Below are 18,406 nucleotides of genomic sequence, written 5' to 3' on the forward strand. Positions count from 1 at the left end.
CCCTGTCAATCAAAGTGCAGAGAACGCAGCAGTTGCAGAGAGAGCAGAGCCTCTAGGAGTAATGGCAACGCCCCTGTTGCTCCTGGAGGCTCATTTGCATATATTGAAATATCATTTTTCTCAACAATGCGGACACATAAGAACATGGGACCAACACAGATGTCTTCAGATTTTATTTCCACATGGACTTAAATATTGGTGAGGCTTAGTACAAGTACAGAAAGGACTACAATAAAATCTGCAGAAATGTAAAATACATAAAAAAAACTTTATTTATATTTAATTACAAAACATACAAAATTAATTAAGTAGAAAATAAATTACCGTCTCATAATGTGCACACAGTATTGAGAAATATTGATGATCTATCCTCAGGACACCTGGCCCCCGCGGTGCCAGAGGCTAGCAGTGTATGGGGTGTAAGCAGAAGGTTTTCAGCACCGCCATACTGTATCTGAGCTCCCGTTCACTCAATGGGAGAGGAGTTGCACTACCCTGTGTACTCCAGCTCCATGCACCGTATAAGCGTCCGGCACCGCTGATTGGTGGGGATGCCACAAATCTGATACTGATGACAGGTCATCAATATTTGAAGCCTGGAAAACCCCTTTAAGTGCCACAGACTTCATATGTACATGACTCAGGTTTACTATTAGAAGGCACTTATTGAGTCCGACTTTAGATGTCAGCATTTATGGCTTAGAGAACATATATTTCCTGCCATTGTGACTTATTTCCTGCCACTGGTGGAGCCTAGGGGGGTACTAATATAGTTTAGGATGGCGCTCTGGAGCAGGTTGGCTCTCTGCGCTTCCTCCTCTCGCATCCTTAGTATCTCAGCATCCTTCAGTCTTAGCTTCTCCAAAAGGGAAGAGATCTGCGCTTCTTTATCCAGCAGCATCTCACGGTGGGTATTGGCTTGCACTAGAGTGACAGAAAAACAGGACTCTCATAATTCAATCTACAATCACGTCAATGAAATAACACACGCATGGTGATGGTTCCTTGCTTTTTCCAGGGTAGAAAGAGTTAAAGTGGGGTTTATATATATATACATGATAAGGATAGATAGATGATAGATATATAGATAGATAGATAGATAGATAGATAGATAGCATGCATTAGTAAGAAGACTACCTCAAACCAGCCAAACCAGAGACTTCTCTAAAAGCATGAGGCATCTGTAGACAGCTTCTTTTTTTTTTAAACCCGAGAAAGTGAGTCTCTTTACCCAAGTGCTACTAAAAAAAATGTGCAAAGTACACAAGGCTGCTGTCTATCACAAGGCCTCTATGAGCCAGAAAGCCCTGCAACGGTCGGGCATCATTTGCCTCTCTTGAACAAAGCTTAGGGTAGAACCAGTGTCCTCCAGAAGCCAAAGGTAGACTGCCCCCCCAGACTGCCAGGAGGAACTTGAGAAAGTGGAGTGTGGGCAGATGTACCACCCAAAACTATGAATTAACACATGTGGAAATATATACATAACAAACAAGTGTGAAACAACTGAAAATATGTCATATTCTAGGTTCTTCAAAGTAGCCACCTTTTGCTTTGATTACTGCTTTGCACACTCTTGGCATTCTCTTGATGAGCTTCAAGAAGTAGTCCCCTGAAATGGTCTTCCAACAGTCTTGAAGGAGTTCCCAGAGATGCTTAGCACTTGTTGGCCCTTTTGCCTTCACTCTGCGGTCCAGCTCACCCCAAACCATCTCGATTGGGTTCAGGTCCGGTGACTGTGGAGGCCAGGTCATCTGGCGCAGCACCCCATCACTCTCCTTCATGGTCAAATAGCCCTTACTTTCAAAGTTTTCCCAATTTTTCGGCTGACTGACTGACCTTCATTACTTAAAGTAATGATGGCCACTCGTTTTTCTTTACTTAGCTGCTTTTTTCTTGCCATAATACAAATTCTAACAGTCTATTCAGTAGGACTATGAGCTGTGTATCCACCTGACTTCTCCTCAACGCCACTGATGGTCCCAACCCCATTTATAAGGCAAGAAATCCCACTTATTAAACCTGACAGGGCACACCTGTGAAGTGAAAACCATTTCAGGGGACTACCTCTTGAAGCTCATCAAGAGAATGCCAAGAGTGTGCAAAGCAGTAATCAAAGCAAAAGGTGGCTAAGACCCTGGAATATGACATATTTTCAGTTGTTTCACACTTGTTTGCTATGTATATAATTCCACATGTGTTAATTCATAGTTTTGATGCCTTCAGTGTGAATCTACAATTTTCATAGTCATGAAAATAAAGAAAACTCTTTGAATGAGAAGGTGTGTCCAAACTTTTGGTCTGTACTGTATATATATATATATATATATATATATATATATATATAAACCAAGGAATGTGGGCAGCACCACTGTCTGAAAAGTACAGACGGAGTGCCAGCGGCTGAGTCAGCGATCCACCTCCAAACAATATAAAATAAATGAAATCCGCAGCACATCCAGGTAGTGAAGAAGTAAAAGAAGCTTTAATCACCAAGCATGCGACGTTTCAATCCTCTCAATGGGATTTTTCTCAAGCAGTGATCCGATTGAGAGGATTGAAACGTCGCATACTTGGTGATTAAAGCTTCTTTTACTTCTTCACTACCTGGATGTGCTGCGGATTTCATTTATTTTATATATATATATATATATATATATATATATATATATATATATTAATTAGTATTTTATGAAATATTAATGCTTATAGGTGGCCATCTGATGGGACCCCACAGTAAACGAAGTATGGACTGGTTTTAGTCTTGACACTGGCGGAGACAAGGATGCGCATGCACACCTAAAGGCTATCGACACATCTGCCATGGAAAAAATTTTTTTTTTACATATGGTAGTGGTAACCTTAAGTGAAAAAATGTAGTGCTGAGTTTCAGTTTCATTGATTTTTAAATTAGACCTCTTGATATTCAGTTTGCTACCTGCTCCTAGTTTCAGACTTTTCTCATGTGGATGTGCCCCTCCCAGTAATGCATGTTGGATCTGTGTGTCCAGGTTGCTGCTGTCTTCCCTTGCAAACTGCCTTGTGTGTGTGTTTTCTTACCTATCTACAGCCTGTGTGAGCTTGGATGCTTTCCCCGACTCCACCCCCTGATCTGTCTCTAACACTGAGAGAAGGGAGAGCCTTCAGAAACAGGATCAGAGATAACATTCATCAGTACCAGCAGCTAGGTGAAGGACTTACCTACAGACTGCAGAAGCAAAACAGTAGCAAATGAAGAATAAAAAAAAAAATATCTGTGCAAAAGGTGGCCATTTCCCCCGAGAGTTACAAAAAGTGAGTGTAATTTTTCTTAAGTGCATGTCATTTTTTTAAAGGTATTTTCTAATATGTTTTAATGGATTACCTATCCCCTGGATAGGTCCTCAGTATCTGGTCGGGGGAAAAAAATCTCAGAAAACCCCTTTTAACGAGGCATAAATTAGTCACCATTATATGTAACATGTATAGACTGGTACTTTTATCCTAGGCAGTACCTTTCTGCTGTCTCTCCAATGCGGAAATCTTCTCTTTCAGTCCTTCCTGTGCGGTCAACTCAGCCTCAAGATGTCCTAACTGCTCTTGCAGCTCGACTCGCACCTTCGTTACTTCAGACACCTTCTCTTGGTCCTTCTTTGATAACTCCTGCAGATATGCAATAGATCATTATTGCCTAGCAATGTATAATCACTCACCCTGCCGTGAGTGATGTCAAACAGTCGGTCAATAGCTTTTTGGCTTGACTGGCTCAACTGCAACTTATCAGTTCAGACAGAGCAATAACCCAATATTAAAATTATGGACACTTTGAGGATGTGCTTTGTGCCAACACTGAACTATAAGTTCCTCTGCCCACTGCCGGCTATCTGTAATTCTGGATATTCGGTTCCGCTGTACCAACCTGCTGCAAGCCATCATTTCGCCTTTTTAGGGTCTCTATTTCCAGGCACAGTTGGTTGTTTTGAGCTTGCACGTCCCCGGCTAGTTGCTTCTGCTGCAAAACTTGACTCTGAGCCTGATCCCGGGACTGGGTTAAGGTTCTTATCTTGTCCTGCAGAATGGCGGCATGTTGCTGCTGCTCAGAGAAAGTAAGAAAATATTCACATTTCATTTAGTGTGTGAAAAGGATAGATAGATGATAGATAGATAGATAGATGATAGATAGATAGATAGATAGATAACATGCATTAGTAAGAAGACTACCTCAAACCAGCCAAACCAGAGACTTCTCTAAAAGCATGAGGCATCTGTAGACAGCTTCTCAGCTTTTTTTTTAAACCCAAAAAAGTGAGTCTCTTTACCCAAGTGCTACTAAAAAAAATGTGCAAAGTACACAAGGATGCTGTCTATCACAAGGCCTCTATGAGCCAGAAAGCCCTGCAACGGTCGGGCATCATTTGACTCTCTTCACCAAAGCTTAGGGTAGAACCAGTGTCCTCCAGAAGCCAAAGGTAGACTGCCCCCCCAGACTGCCAGGAGGAACTTGAGAAAGTGGAGTGTGGGCAGATGTACCCCCCCCCCCCCCCCCCCCCCCCCCCCCCCCCGCCAGGGACCTCAGAGTCACTGCTCCTGGGCCAAGGGCTTTCATACAACCAGGCTTCACTGCTTTGGCCGGGAGGGTCTGGGTCACCTCCAGGCAGCCAAATGGGCCAATGTGGATAAATAGATATTATAGATGGAGGGTGAAGTTTAACCGGGGTCTTTCTAGCTGTTCCCTTCTCTTTCTTCTAAAGTTCTTTTTTTATGAATATACACAGTGTTGTTACATGAACAGGAATCATCTGAAAATGGAGAGATCTGATCGGTCCATTCAGATCATGTGACCTCAAGAAGCCAGTGTTCTCATTGGTCAATTATCTGCTCTTTATATTATCTAATGATACAATAGATATTCTGCAGAAGTATTTAGTCGTTTAGATACAACACCCACTTTATGTGAGGTTTCTCAGCATTTTATGCATTTTTATGTGTTGATACAGCAGATGGTATGTCCATGTGATTTAGTGAACTATTGCTCATTTTAATTTTAGTTTTATTTGCGAGCTGTGTTCTTTTTTTCTTGCCCTTATGCAGCATCAGAAAATATGTTCTGGAAGAAGCTGGTTCAAGGCGAAACTTGAAATCGGGCAGGATATGGCCATGTTCAGTGCAAGCTTTTAAAGGGATTCTGTCACCAGGTTTCACCACTGTCAGCTAAACATATGCTGGTGTTCAGGGCCTCATCAGGATTCCTAATGTGGGCTTCTAAATGTGATCCGTAGCCTTATTTTGCTAAAAAACAGGTTTTACTAACCTGTCACTCACGAAATAAGGTGCCCAAGGGGATGTCAAGGGATGCAAGGTACCGGCCGCACCCACCGCCGTTCGTGCCCAGCGCCGCCTTTCCAGACTTCTGCACCGCCTCCTAATCCTCTGTGCCGCCTCTCGCTCTCCCTCCCTCCCCCCTCCTCCTGCTGTAAGATATCGCGCGTGCGCACAGGGCTCTGAGAGGCTGGCGCCAGAGTGCAGGTCATACCTGGGTTGAGCGAAGTGCCGGCGCATGCGCACTTCGCTTTAAGAAGCCAAATCGAGAAGTCCGCACGGGCGCATCAGGCAGAGCCCTGTGCGCACGCGCGATATCTTACAGCAGGAGGAGGGAGGAGGGGGGATGGAGGGAGAGCGAGAGGCGGCACAGAGGATTAGGAGGCGGTGCAGAAGTCTGGAAAGGCGGCGCTGGGCACGAACGGCGGTGGGTGCGGCCGGTACCTTGCATCCCTTGACATCCCCTTGGGCACCTTATTTCTTTGAGTGACAGGTTAGTAAAAAATGTTTTTTAGCAAAATAAGGCTACGGATCACATTTAGAAGCCCACATTAGGAATCCTGATGAGGCCCTGAACATCAGCATATGTTTAGCTGACAGAGGTGAAACCTGGTGACAGAATCCCTTTAAGGGGGTTGTCCCAAGATTTAAACTCTTGGGTGGGGGTCTGAGAGCCCCACTGGTCCTGTGTCCCAAGATTTAAACTCACCCCTATATGACTGGTGGGGGTCTGACCACTAAAAGCCCCACTGCTCCTGTGTCCCATATGAACAGAATGGCGGTCCATCATCCACGCTGCTGCGCCATTCATCTCTATGTGACCGAAGAGAAGAGGCAGTCCCACATGCTATTCATAAGGGGAAGGGGGGGGGGGGGGGGGGGGACACAGAACCCCTTTCTTGTGATCTCTGGGCATCTCAGAAGCTGGGTCAAGCTCAGACACTTATCCTATATTCCCCGTGAAAAGAGATATTGTTTTTTTTTTTTTACTAGGTTTTACTAGAAACAGCATTTATCTGTCTGGTATTGCAACTCATTTTTTGGAGTGAGGCCAAGCTGCAATACCAGACACAGCCTATGGACACAAGTGGCGCTGTTTTTTTTTATTTTTGTGTTAATGGAAGGGAAACAAGTAGACCCTTTTTTCTAATTTCATACAACCCCTTTAAGCCTTAAGATAGTAGTTGAGAATAGCAAGTAGTTTGTGGTGAATGTAACAATTTGGTCCATTTCTGGAACACCTAATGCTTAGTAAAACATGGAAAATGTCAGCTCCTGGGATTACAACTAATAACAGGAATTATATATAGTGAGTTTCAGGCTGCATGGCACTGTTATGGTGCCACTGTGGATGGCTATGCTATGGCAGCACTGTGGATGGCTATGCTATGGCAGCACTGTGGATGGCTATGCTATGGCAGCACTGTGGATGGCTATGCTATGGCAGCACTGTGGATGGCTATGCTATGGCAGCACTGTGAATGGCTATGCTATGGCAGCACTGTGGATGGCTATGCTATGGCAGCACTGTGAATGGCTATGCTATGGCAGCACTGTGAATGGCTATGCTATGGCAGCACTGTGAATGGCTATGCTATGGCAGCACTGTGAATGGCTATGCTATGGCAGCACTGTGAATGGCTATGCTATGGCAGCACTGTGGATGGCTATGCTATGGCAGCACTGTGGATGGCTCTTTTATATGGCGGCACTGTGGATGGCTCTTTTATATGGCGGCACTGTGGATGGCTCTTTTATATGGCGGCACTGTGGATGGCTCTTTTATATGGCGGCACTGTGGATGGCTCTTTTATATGGCGGCACTGTGGATGGCTCTTTTATATGGCGGCACTGTGGGTGGCTCTTTTATATGGCGGCACTGTGGATGGCTCTTTTATACGGTGGCACTTTGGATGGCTCTTTTATACGGTGGCACTGTGGATGGCTCTTTTATGGTGACACTTTTGTCAGGCATCTCTCCAATTTCTGCAGAGCTATAGACACTGCACTTACATGCCTGGTATTTTGTTCAATGTATTAGCTCTATTATACGGTAGACTGTTTATCTGTCTTTTGATTTCATATCAAGCTTTTTCCTGATACTGCAGACAGATATTGGAAGCCACAGATGATGCTGATCCTATGATGAAGGTAGATATCTAGATAATGCTCACCTCCTCCTGCTGGACCGCGCTCCTTGCCTTCCGAATCTCTTCTTCCGCCTGGGCTCGCTCATTGGCCAACGTTACTTTCACCCTGCTCAGCTCCTATAGTGAAAGATCAATACCATCTATAATAGGAGCGATGAGCAGCTGACCTGGGGGGCTTCCTACTGTCAGGACCCAACCAAATATAAAGAGCTGCAAATCTGTCACATGAACGATACTCCCAATAATATGACAGGAAGGAGTATATGTAATATATATTCTAATACCGACTACTTCTACATTATCATATCCAGCATATGGACTTCAAATGTCTGATCAGGAAGAGCCCCCGGCCCTATCTTATATGAAGGATGGCCTTATGCCTATCCCATGCATGCTTAAACTCTTTCACTGTATTTGCAGCTACCACTTCTGCAGGAAGGCTATTCCATGCATCCACTACTCTCTCAGTAAAGTAATACTTCCTGATATTACTTTTAAACCTTTGCCCCTCTAATTTAAAACTATGTCCTCTTGAAGCAGTTTTTCTTCTTTTAAATATTCTCTCCTCTTTTACCTTGTTGATTCCCTTTATGTATTTAAAAGTTTCTATCATATCCCCTCTGTCTCGTCTTTCTTCCAAGCTATACATGTTAAGGTCCTTTAATCGTTCCTGGTAAGTTTTATCCTGCAATCCATGTACCAGTTTAGTAGCTCTTCTCTGAACTATCTCCAAAGTAGATGTTTAGCACGGCATTAGGCTCAGAAGAAAATGTCATCCCCAAGGTGTGTACATTTACAAGCCAGGTGGACAATGGTGAGTTCAGGTGCCAAATTTGTCATCTCACCTCCTCAAGGGCCAGCTTTGTAACTTCAAGACGTTGCATCCTCTCTTGCGCCAACCTCTCACTGTCCTCCATGTGACGTGTCATGTGCTCAACCTGTGATGACAGTAGAGGTTACGGCTGGTCATTAAAGGGTTTGTGCCAGGTTTTAAAAGTATCCCTTGTCCACAGGATAGGGGGTGTGTCTGATTGATAGTGGCCTCCCCGGTCACAAGAAGAGGGCTCCCTTGTCTCCCTGTATGAATGGATCAGCTGTTGGGCATGTCCATGCTAATCCATACATCTCTATGGGACTGTCAGAGCATGCTAAGTGCTGCCCTCGGGGTCCGTTCTCCTGATTGGTAAGACCACCACTGATCAGATACTTACCCTTTATCCTGTGGAGGGGATACCCCACCGAATAGACTCTTATCCCACTTAAAACTTGGCAAAAGCCCTTTATGTTGGTAAGAGACAACATAATTGAAGGCTATGTACACCTTTGGAGGCAATTTTTGTTTATGATTGCATTTTACTCGTTTTTGGTGAAAAATCATATTTTCAATTGGCCTTTATTAAAAAAAAATATTAATATTATAAAATAATGAGGTGTTCTGTCACAAAGGCTTAACTGTTTTCTAGCTGTGTGACTGGTACTTTCACGTTGTATTACTAAAAGGTCAAACACTAATTTAAGCCACATTCTTATCAGTAAGATAAGAACTGAGCTATAATGAGTGTTTGTAATGTCAGAGAGCAGAGATAAGGAGCCCGTCAGCTCCCTGACTGACGGAAAAGACAGAAAATCCACAGGCTGCTACTACAGCATCTCAGCTCTGTACAGAAAAAAGGATTCCATATTGTTACTAAAGACCAACTGAAAAAATGATTCTTAGCCCAAAATAAGTAAAATGCAATAATAAAAAAATGCCCCCAAAAGGTGTACATAGCCTTTAATGGTCAGTCTATTTTCTTACTTCTTTCTGCCGCAACACGCTGGCTTCATCCTGCGACTGCCGGAATCTTCTCTTCTCTGCTTCTAATCGTTCTGTGAACAAGATACCATCAAGACAAATGAATACCTGTATGTAATCCAGCCGGAGCTGGGAGATCGCCTGGCCCTTACCTTCAGCCTGCACAGCTCGCAGCTTCAGCTCTGCACTTGTGTTTGTAAGTTCCTGCTTCACATCCAGCAGTTGCTCCTGCTGCATCCTGCACTTTCTCTCCAGCTCTTCCACCTATAGGTGCAGGGAGAGCTTCAATACACAAGGTCTCCAAATTTCTTACACGGCTTCTCATAACATGCAATTTGTCCTACCGTGTAGCGAAGCTGTGCCCACACGTTGTGGCTGGCACATGGCTGAAAACTGCCCAGCTATACAGGTGATTGTTAATGGTCGTCCCGTTTTGCTCCTGTTTATCTGCATGTTGTGACGGCTCTTCTACCGCTTAATCAACAGATTCACTTATGTCTGAGGCTAACGCTACCCTGCGACTTGTGGTTAGGCAACACTAAGATCGCAAATCTCATGCTTCCAGCCACAACTGATGAGTACAAGATGCCATATACCAAAAGCCTTAGAGGCAGCACTGAAATGAAAGGACTAATATGACATCTCCACACCTAGAGGTTGAGGAGCGGTGGACCCACTGTAAGGCCTAGGGCTGCCACCGACCACCCTGCGATCACATTGCAGGGGGCTGATGAGGTACAGAGCGAGCCCTCTTCCTCTGTAAACCACTTAGATGCTGTGGTCAATGCTGACTGCAGCATCTAAGAGGTTAAACACCTGGGATTTGGGTTCTCTCTGATCACGGCCATTACAGTTGAGTCCTCGCTGTGATCGTGCCCATTCAATGACCTTGAGCTGTTCCTGCCTGATCACCCTGACCTCCCAAATGTTGGGAGAAGATCCATTCTTCTGGGAGAGACCAACACATCAGTAAATGCACACTGTATGCGTCTATTACAGTTAAGACCATTGCCTGGGAGAACGGAGGTCAGCAGGAGACCCCCAGTGTGCAAACCAAATCAGATGTAAGGGGCGGTAACTAGTCAGAAATGTTACTGCATTTTATCTGTGAGCCCTCAGACTCCGGCCTGTAGTACATGACAGATGCAGACACGGTCATACCTTACTGCGGTAGAGAAGAACTTTCTCATTAGCAGCTGCCAGGTCTTGTCTGAGTTTTGCTTCTCGCATTGCAGATTCCTAAAGTCAAAAGACAGTAGACATGGATGAAATGCTTACAGTCAACCTGTTTGCTGCTAATAGCTATATAATGTCTGATATCTCTTATTCCTCTAATATGGAAGTCACTGTAGTGGTCGGCTGACTGCACCGGATCCTCTCCGTTTAAAGAGTGACTTCTACAAGAATTTGTACAAGAATCTACCAACAATCTCGATCCAATAAGGCTAGCTAGAGATCCGGCAGGGAACAGCTTGCCAGATCTCTATGCATTCCGGCATTGCTGAAAGCTTGAAAGTCTATGTCCGACCCCATTAACTATAATAGGGAACGGCAGAGATCCAGCCACATTCCGACAAATTCTCTGCATATTTGCTGAGTTTCGGACGGATCTCCGCAGGTCCCTATTAAGGTTAATAGGGTCGGACAAAGACTTTCAAGGTGTCCATCCTGGCAATCGCTTGCTAGGTAGCGGAGGAGACCGCTGCTATTACATGCAGCGATCTCCCTAGCAGCCATGGTGAGGACTCGCTCGTCCCCATACTGTCAAGTGGTTTGCCGGTGGCAGATCACTATTAAACAGCACAAAAAAAATCTGAATTGTCCGATGAACAAGAGTTTTCTTGTTCATTGGGCAATCGGCGGCAGTATTACACTGCAAGATGATAGGCTAAAATATGGGCCGGTGTAATACAGCCTTAACACTACCACTTTCACAATCATTACTTGTGATGTTGCGATGTGACCTTGATTCTGTGAGGCTGTGTGGCCCTATCCTAAAGGTGCTGCAAGGCTTTAGCGAGAGACAGGCTACTTCTGCTCCCTCGGGTACATATACGTGAGTGAAGCTGATGGCCAGTACAGTCCTAGTGAATTCAGCTGAAAACAGAACTACTTGTGAAAATAGCTGCCCCTTAATCCTAGCAATAAGTATAGGGTTTCTGTAGGATATGAACAAAGTTGCTAAGAAGTGCCTTTGTATGTAGCCCAGGTGTTAAATGCACCTTTCTCCTACAATATTGTATCTGCTCATAGCACATCCTACTGTCCTCTGCAATTCTGTCTGTCCTACAGCTCCCCAAAGCACATCCCACCCCCTCACGCCTCTCCTGACCTCCTTCTCTTTCCTCAATTCTCTGGCATGTAGTTCTCTCATGCTGGAGCTATCCCGCTTCGTCTGAGTTAGGATCACCCCAAGGTCTTGCGCTTTCTGCTGCGATAAAGCCAGGGCTGCATCAGTCATGTGTAACCTGCAGAGAGATGACACGTTTACCAAGACTAGAGATACAGCATATGGGCAAGTATAGGTACAGATTACCAAGACTGGAGACACAGCAAATGAGCAAGTATAGGTACAGATTACCACGACTGGAGACACAGCAAATGAGCAAGTATAAGTACAGATTACCACGACTGGAGACACAGCAAATGAGCAAGTATAGGTACAGATTACCAAGACTGGAGAGACAGCATATGGGCAAGTATAGGTACAGATTACCAAGACTAGAGATACAGCAAATGAGCAAGTATAGGTACAGATTACCAAGACTGGAGACACAGTATATGAGCAAGTATAGGTACAGATTACCAAGACTAGAGAGACAGCATATGAGCAAGTATAGGTACAGATTACCAAGACTGGAGAGACAGCATATGGGCAAGTATAGGTACAGATTACCAAGAGTGGAGACACAGCATATGGGCAAGTATAGGTACAGATTACCAAGACTGGAGACACAGCATATGGGCAAGTATAGGTACAGATTACCAAGACTGGAGAGACAGCATATGGGCAAGTATAGGTACAGATTACCAAGACTGGAGAGACAGCATATGGGCAAGTATAGGTACAGATTTCCAAGACTGGAGAGACAGCATATGGGCAAGTATAGGTACAGATTACCAAGACTGGAGACACAGCATATGGGCAAGTATAGTTACAGATTACCAAGACTGGAGACACAGCATATGGGCAAGTATAGGTACAGATTACCAAGAGTGGAGAGACAGCATATGGGCAAGTATAGGTACAGATTACCAAGACTAGAGATACAGCAAATGAGCAAGTATAGGTACAGATTACCAAGACTGGAGACACAGTATATGGGCAAGTATAGGTACAGATTACCAAGACTAGAGAGACAGCATATGAGCAAGTATAGGTACAGATTACCAAGACTGGAGACACAGCATATGGGCAAGTATAGGTACAGATTACCAAGACTGGAGACACAGCATATGGGCAAGTATAGGTACAGATTTCCAAGACCGGAGAGACAGCATATGGGCAAGTATAGGTACAGATTTCCAAGACTGGAGAGACAGCATATGGGCAAGTATTGGTACAGATTACCAAGACTGGAGAGACAGCAAATGAGCAAATATATGTACAGATTACCAAGACTGGAGACACAGCAAATGAGCAAGTATAGGTACAGATTACCAAGACTGGAGAGACAGCATATGGGCAAGTATTGGTACAGATTACCAAGACTGGAGAGACAGCATATGGGCAAGTATAGGTACAGATTACCAAGACTGGAGAGACAGCATATGGGCAAGTATAGGTACAGATTACCAAGACTGGAGAGACAGCATATGAGCAAGTATAGGTACAGATTTCCAAGACTGGAGAGACAGCATATGGGCAAGTATAGGTACAGATTACCAAGACTGGAGACACAGCATATGGGCAAGTATAGGTACAGATTACCAAGACTGGAGACACAGCATATGGGCAAGTATAGGTACAGATTACCAAGACTGGAGAGACAGCATATGGGCAAGTATAGGTACAGATTACCAAGACTGGAGACACAGCATATGGGCAAGTATAGGTACAGATTACCAAGACTGGAGACACAGCATATGGGCAAGTATAGGTACAGATTACCAAGACTGGAGAGACAGCATATGGGCAAGTATAGGTACAGATTACCAAGAGTGGAGACACAGCATATGGGCAAGTATAGGTACTGTGGCAAACCTAGCCACTTACAGAATGTCTTTCTTGTCTGTACCTCTTCACCTCCCCCCTTTTCCTGTCCCATTGTTTCCCCAGCAGGGTGTTGTCTCAGGGACACTGGGAGACCTGTGTAAACTAGCTGCAGTGTCCCCCCTCAACCTCCCATCAGCCCTTGCTGTTGTCTGACCCCACTTTTCCTTGTACCATAGTAATCTATGTATTGTATGTAAATGAAGCTGTTGGCAGTTTGAAACCAGGTGCGCATGCCTAGTAAAGTCAGTTGACTCCCAAACTGTGTGTCGTCCAGTCACTGGGGAAATTGTCTCTTGGTTATTGACCTGCTTCTTCAGCTACAAGGGGATTTAAGTGAAGATATTGAGGGTATACCGTGAAGCTCCGCAACAATTGGTGGCAAGCAGCGGGATACAAGCCTTGCAGCACAGCAAAGCAGCAGTTCGTTGAAACAGCCATTCGGATATACCGGAGTTCGAGAATATGTGCAGTCATTCGAACGAACGGTGAATGGAGACGAATTATGCAACATTGAAACGAACTACGTTAAAGGAATTATTGGAAGCAAGGGGAAGAATAGCCAGCAACAAAACCAAAGCTACTCTTGTGGCCGAACTCATGGAGGGGGACAGAGCGACCACTGCGGCAGCTCCACAGGAGACAGAGCCAACAGAATTTACAAGAGAGCTCAATAGCAGGTTAGCTTTTTACCCAAACACCCCCTCCATGGAGACACTGGAAAGACTGATAGCAGATGTACACGAGTACATTGTAGCGAAGCAATCGAAGCAAAACGCTATTCAGCGAGTCGGGGAAGGAGCTCCAGCGCCCACCAGCACTACCCAGGGAAAAACTAAGATTCCCTACCAAGCTTTTATAAATTACACAGAAGGAGAAAGTGATATTGACGAATACCTACAGGATTTCGAAAGGTTGTGCCAGCTACACGACATCAGCCCAGCCGACCAAGTACCCCTGCTGGCAGGTAGATTGTCAGGCCGCGCCGCAGAGGCATACCGGACCGTCCCAGACGAAGACATCAGGAATTATCCCAAAGTCAAACAAGCCATCCTAGCACGGTATGCCATTACCTCTGAGGCATACCGACTCAAATTCCGGGACATCAAGAAACAAACAAAAGACTCACACTCTGAATGGGCACACCGACTACAACGAGCCGCCAAGGGGTGGATGGAAGCTGCACGGGTCACCACTATGGAAGAGATGTTCCAGTTAATAGTAATGGAGCAGTTTTTTAATGGACTAACCACAGAACTTCAAAATTGGGTACGAGATCGCAAACCCCGTACCCTACCAGAGGCAGCCAAGCTAGCTGACGAGTTCCAAGACACCAGGCGAGATCAACGCACACCACACTGGACCACGTTTGGATCTACCACCCCTCTGCCAGCAGTGACTACCTTGGCTCACCCATGACCAGCCGCGAGCCACAACCCGTACCCTGCTAGGTACAATACCCGACCACCAATCCGCTGCCACACCTGCAACCAACAGGGGCACATCCAGAGAGACTGCCCACGTAACCGACCTCGCCAGAACTGGAACCACCAGGGTCCTCCTCCCCCCAATCCGGCTGCAGTACACTGCTGCCAAAGAGAATCTGTGCTCCCAACATCCACAGTCACCTCAATAGAAGAGCCTCTGGGGATCCTACACGAGGTAAACCCCATACAAGCCGCCTCAGACAACCGCCAAGGGCACCGCCAGGTGGTACACATGGAGGGGAAGAGTATACAAGGATTACGTGACTCTGGGGCCACGTTAACCCTGGTCCAAAATCATTTGGTGCCTAAGCACACCCTCACCGGAGACTGTGTAGCTGTACGGGTGGCAGGGGGAGCAATTTACAAAGTTCCCACTGCCAAGGTGCATTTGAATTGGGGGGCAGGGCATGGAAACGTGGAGGTTGGAATTATGCAGGATTTGCCCGCTGATGTTATTTTGGGCAACGACTTGGGGGAGCTCACCTCTGCTTTTGTCCCTCAACCAACTATCCAAGAGGCCTACCCGGTTGTTACCCGGCAGCAAGCACGCACCACGGCTCCTTCCGATCACTCTGAGGCTCAGGTAAACAATATGCCCCACACCCCTCCTATTCTCCCTTGGGATGCCCCCCTGGAATTTGGCAGTGAGGTGGCCCTAGATCCCTCCCTGCAGGTATATAAAGATAGGATAAACAAGGACCAAGGAGGGTTGGAGGGAGAGAGATATGCTTGGGACAAAGGTCTCATATACCGCTATGCAGAGAAGGTAGTAGCAGGGTCCATACCCGTGCCCACTAAGCAGTTAGTGGTACCCCGAAAGTATAGACAAGAGTTGCTGCGCATCGCGCACGATATACCATTATCAGGACATTTAGGAATCAGCCGAACGAAACATCGGCTGACGCAGAACTTCTTCTGGCCAGGTATCTCAAAGGATATTAGACAATACTGTCAATCGTGCGATACCTGCCAGAGGGTAGGAAAGAGAGGGGATCGCTATAAAGCCAAACTCAGATCCCTGCCCATAATTGAAGAACCCTTCAGTCGAGTAGCTGTAGACATAATAGGACCCCTAGCGAAACCCAGTCCCTCCGGCAAGAAATACATCTTGACCGTAGTGGACTACGCCACTAGATACCCAGAGGCAGTGGCGTTGACCAATGTACATGCAGAGACTATAGCCGATGCCCTTATGCGAATATTCTCCCGTATGGGATTTCCCCAGGAGATTATTTCGGATAGGGGCACCCAGTTCACTGCAGAGGTCACCCACCAACTCTGGAAAGTGTGTGGGGTGAAACCGATCTTAAACTCCGCCTACCACCCCCAGTCCAACGGGCTCTGTGAACGGTTTAACGGAACACTTAAACAGATGATCCGCACGTTCATAGACACTCAAAAAGACTGGGAACGGTTTTTGCCCCACTTGCTCTTTGCCTATAGGGAAGTACCCCAAGAATCCACGGGATTCTCCCCTTTTGAATTATTGTTCGGGAGAAGAGTGAGGGGTCCCTTAGACCTTATCAGAGAACACTGGGAGGGAGGGGTAACTACGAATGGTACCACTATTGTCCCATACGTGCTGGAGTTTAGGGAACGCTTGGAGGCTCTGACCCAAACGGCACGTGCTAACCTCCAAGCGGCCCAACAACGACAGCGCAGATGGTACGATAAGGGGGCCAGGGACCGCAGCTTTCAGGTCGGGCAGAAGGTGTTAATCCTACGGCCAGTCCCTAATGACAAGCTGCAGGCCTCCTGGCAGGGCCCATACAAGGTGGTGGAGCAAATCTGCGATACCACCTATGTGATCGGCCCGTGCGCTGGAGCAGGGGGCAGACGCATGCTCCATGTGAACATGCTGAAGCCCTACTACGAGCGCATAGAAGAGGTGACCGCTATTTGTGCCTCTGCCGCAGAGGACTTTGACAATTTACCTCTCCCAGATCTCCTAGAGAAAGAGGGCCAGAAAGATGACCTGGAAGAGGTTCAGTTAGGTGAACGGCTGAGTCCCCAGGAAAGGGCGCAGGCTCATAGTCTAATAAGGGAAAAGGGAACCACTTTTTCTAATCTCCCCGGGTACACCCCGTTAGCCACCCACAGAGTAGAAACACCAGGGCAGACCCCTATCCGCCAACCTCCTTACCGCATACCTGAATCCGTAAAGGATAATATACGCAAGGAAATTGAAGAAATGCCACAACTAGGAGTCATAGAGCACTCTGAAAGCCCTTGGGCCTCCCCAGTAGTTCTGGTGCCGAAGCGGGATGGGACTACCCGCTTCTGCGTAGACTACCGGAGGCTTAATGATAAGACCGTATCCGATGCCTACCCTATGCCCCGGATAGACGAGCTCCTGGACAAAATGGCCAGGGGCCAATACCTCACCACAATAGATCTTTGTAAGGGGTATTGGCAGATACCCCTAGCCGAAGACGCCATCCCTAAGTCGGCGTTTGTCACCCCGTTTGGCCTGTACCAGTTTAAGGTCATGCCATTCGGGATGAAAAACGCTCCGGCTACTTTTCAGAGGATGGTGGATCGGCTATTGGATGGGTTCCAGGAGTACGCTTGCGCCTATCTAGATGATATAGCAATCTTCAGCCACTCCTGGACTGAACACCTGACCCACATAGGAGCCGTACTAGACCGTATTAGGGAGGCAGGATTAACTCTGAAGCCCAGTAAGTGCCATATAGGGATGGCAGAAGTCCAATACCTAGGACACCGGGTAGGGTGCGGCCAACAAAAACCCGAACCGGCTAAGGTAGAGGCTGTAGCCAAATGGCCAACCCCTCGTACCAAAACTCAAGTACTGGCATTCCTAGGTACCGCAGGATACTACCGTAAATTTGTACCCAACTACAGTACCCTGGCCAAACCCCTCACCGATTTGACCCGCAAGAATCTCCCTAAGATAGTAGTCTGGACCCCAGAGTGTGAGCAGGCATTCCAGCAACTAAAAACGGCTCTTGTGAATTCACCTGTACTTGCCGCCCCTGATCCAACTAAACGCTTTCTCGTCCACACAGACGCTTCTATGTTTGGATTGGGGGCAGTACTGAGCCAAGTCGGAGAAGATGGCGGCGAGCATCCAGTGGCTTACTTAAGCAGAAAACTTTTACCCCGGGAAGTAAGCTACGCCGCCATAGAAAAAGAATGCCTGGCCGTGGTGTGGGCCCTTAAAAAGCTGCAGCCCTATTTGTACGGACAACCCTTTTCCTTACTCACAGATTACAACCCGTTGGTGTGGCTGAACAGGGTGTCAGGAGACAATGCCCGGCTGCTGCGCTGGAGTTTGGCGCTGCAGCCTTTTGACTTTACCATCCACTACCGCCCTGGGAAGCAAAATGGCAACGCCGACGGGTTATCCAGACAAACTGAACTTGAAAAGTGATCTGTGAGTACTCCTCCGGACATCCCCAAGCCGATCCGTTGGGATCAGACTGTGTATGCCGGCTTGGTTCTG

At 46.5% G+C, this 18,406-nt stretch overlaps 1 protein-coding gene across 1 annotated transcript in view; it reads right to left on the reverse strand.

Moving 5' to 3' along the window:
- Window positions 1-378: 378 nt before the first annotated feature.
- LRRC45 (leucine rich repeat containing 45) overlaps window positions 379-18,406 on the reverse strand; it is a 29,812-nt gene continuing 11,784 nt past the window's right edge. Inside the window, exons 10-18 of the mRNA XM_040435555.1 lie at window positions 11,573-11,708; window positions 10,402-10,479; window positions 9,393-9,504; window positions 9,244-9,314; window positions 8,291-8,383; window positions 7,470-7,562; window positions 3,896-4,069; window positions 3,492-3,639; window positions 379-924 (exon numbers count right to left, since the gene is read on the reverse strand). Of these exons, the coding sequence (XP_040291489.1) occupies window positions 731-924; window positions 3,492-3,639; window positions 3,896-4,069; window positions 7,470-7,562; window positions 8,291-8,383; window positions 9,244-9,314; window positions 9,393-9,504; window positions 10,402-10,479; window positions 11,573-11,708 (1,099 nt within the window). The 3' untranslated portion in view covers window positions 379-730. The remainder of the gene's footprint in view (window positions 925-3,491; window positions 3,640-3,895; window positions 4,070-7,469; window positions 7,563-8,290; window positions 8,384-9,243; window positions 9,315-9,392; window positions 9,505-10,401; window positions 10,480-11,572; window positions 11,709-18,406) is intronic.

Source organism: Bufo bufo, chromosome 6 (genome assembly GCF_905171765.1).
Source record: "Bufo bufo chromosome 6, aBufBuf1.1, whole genome shotgun sequence".
Lineage (NCBI taxonomy): Eukaryota > Metazoa > Chordata > Amphibia > Anura > Bufonidae > Bufo > Bufo bufo.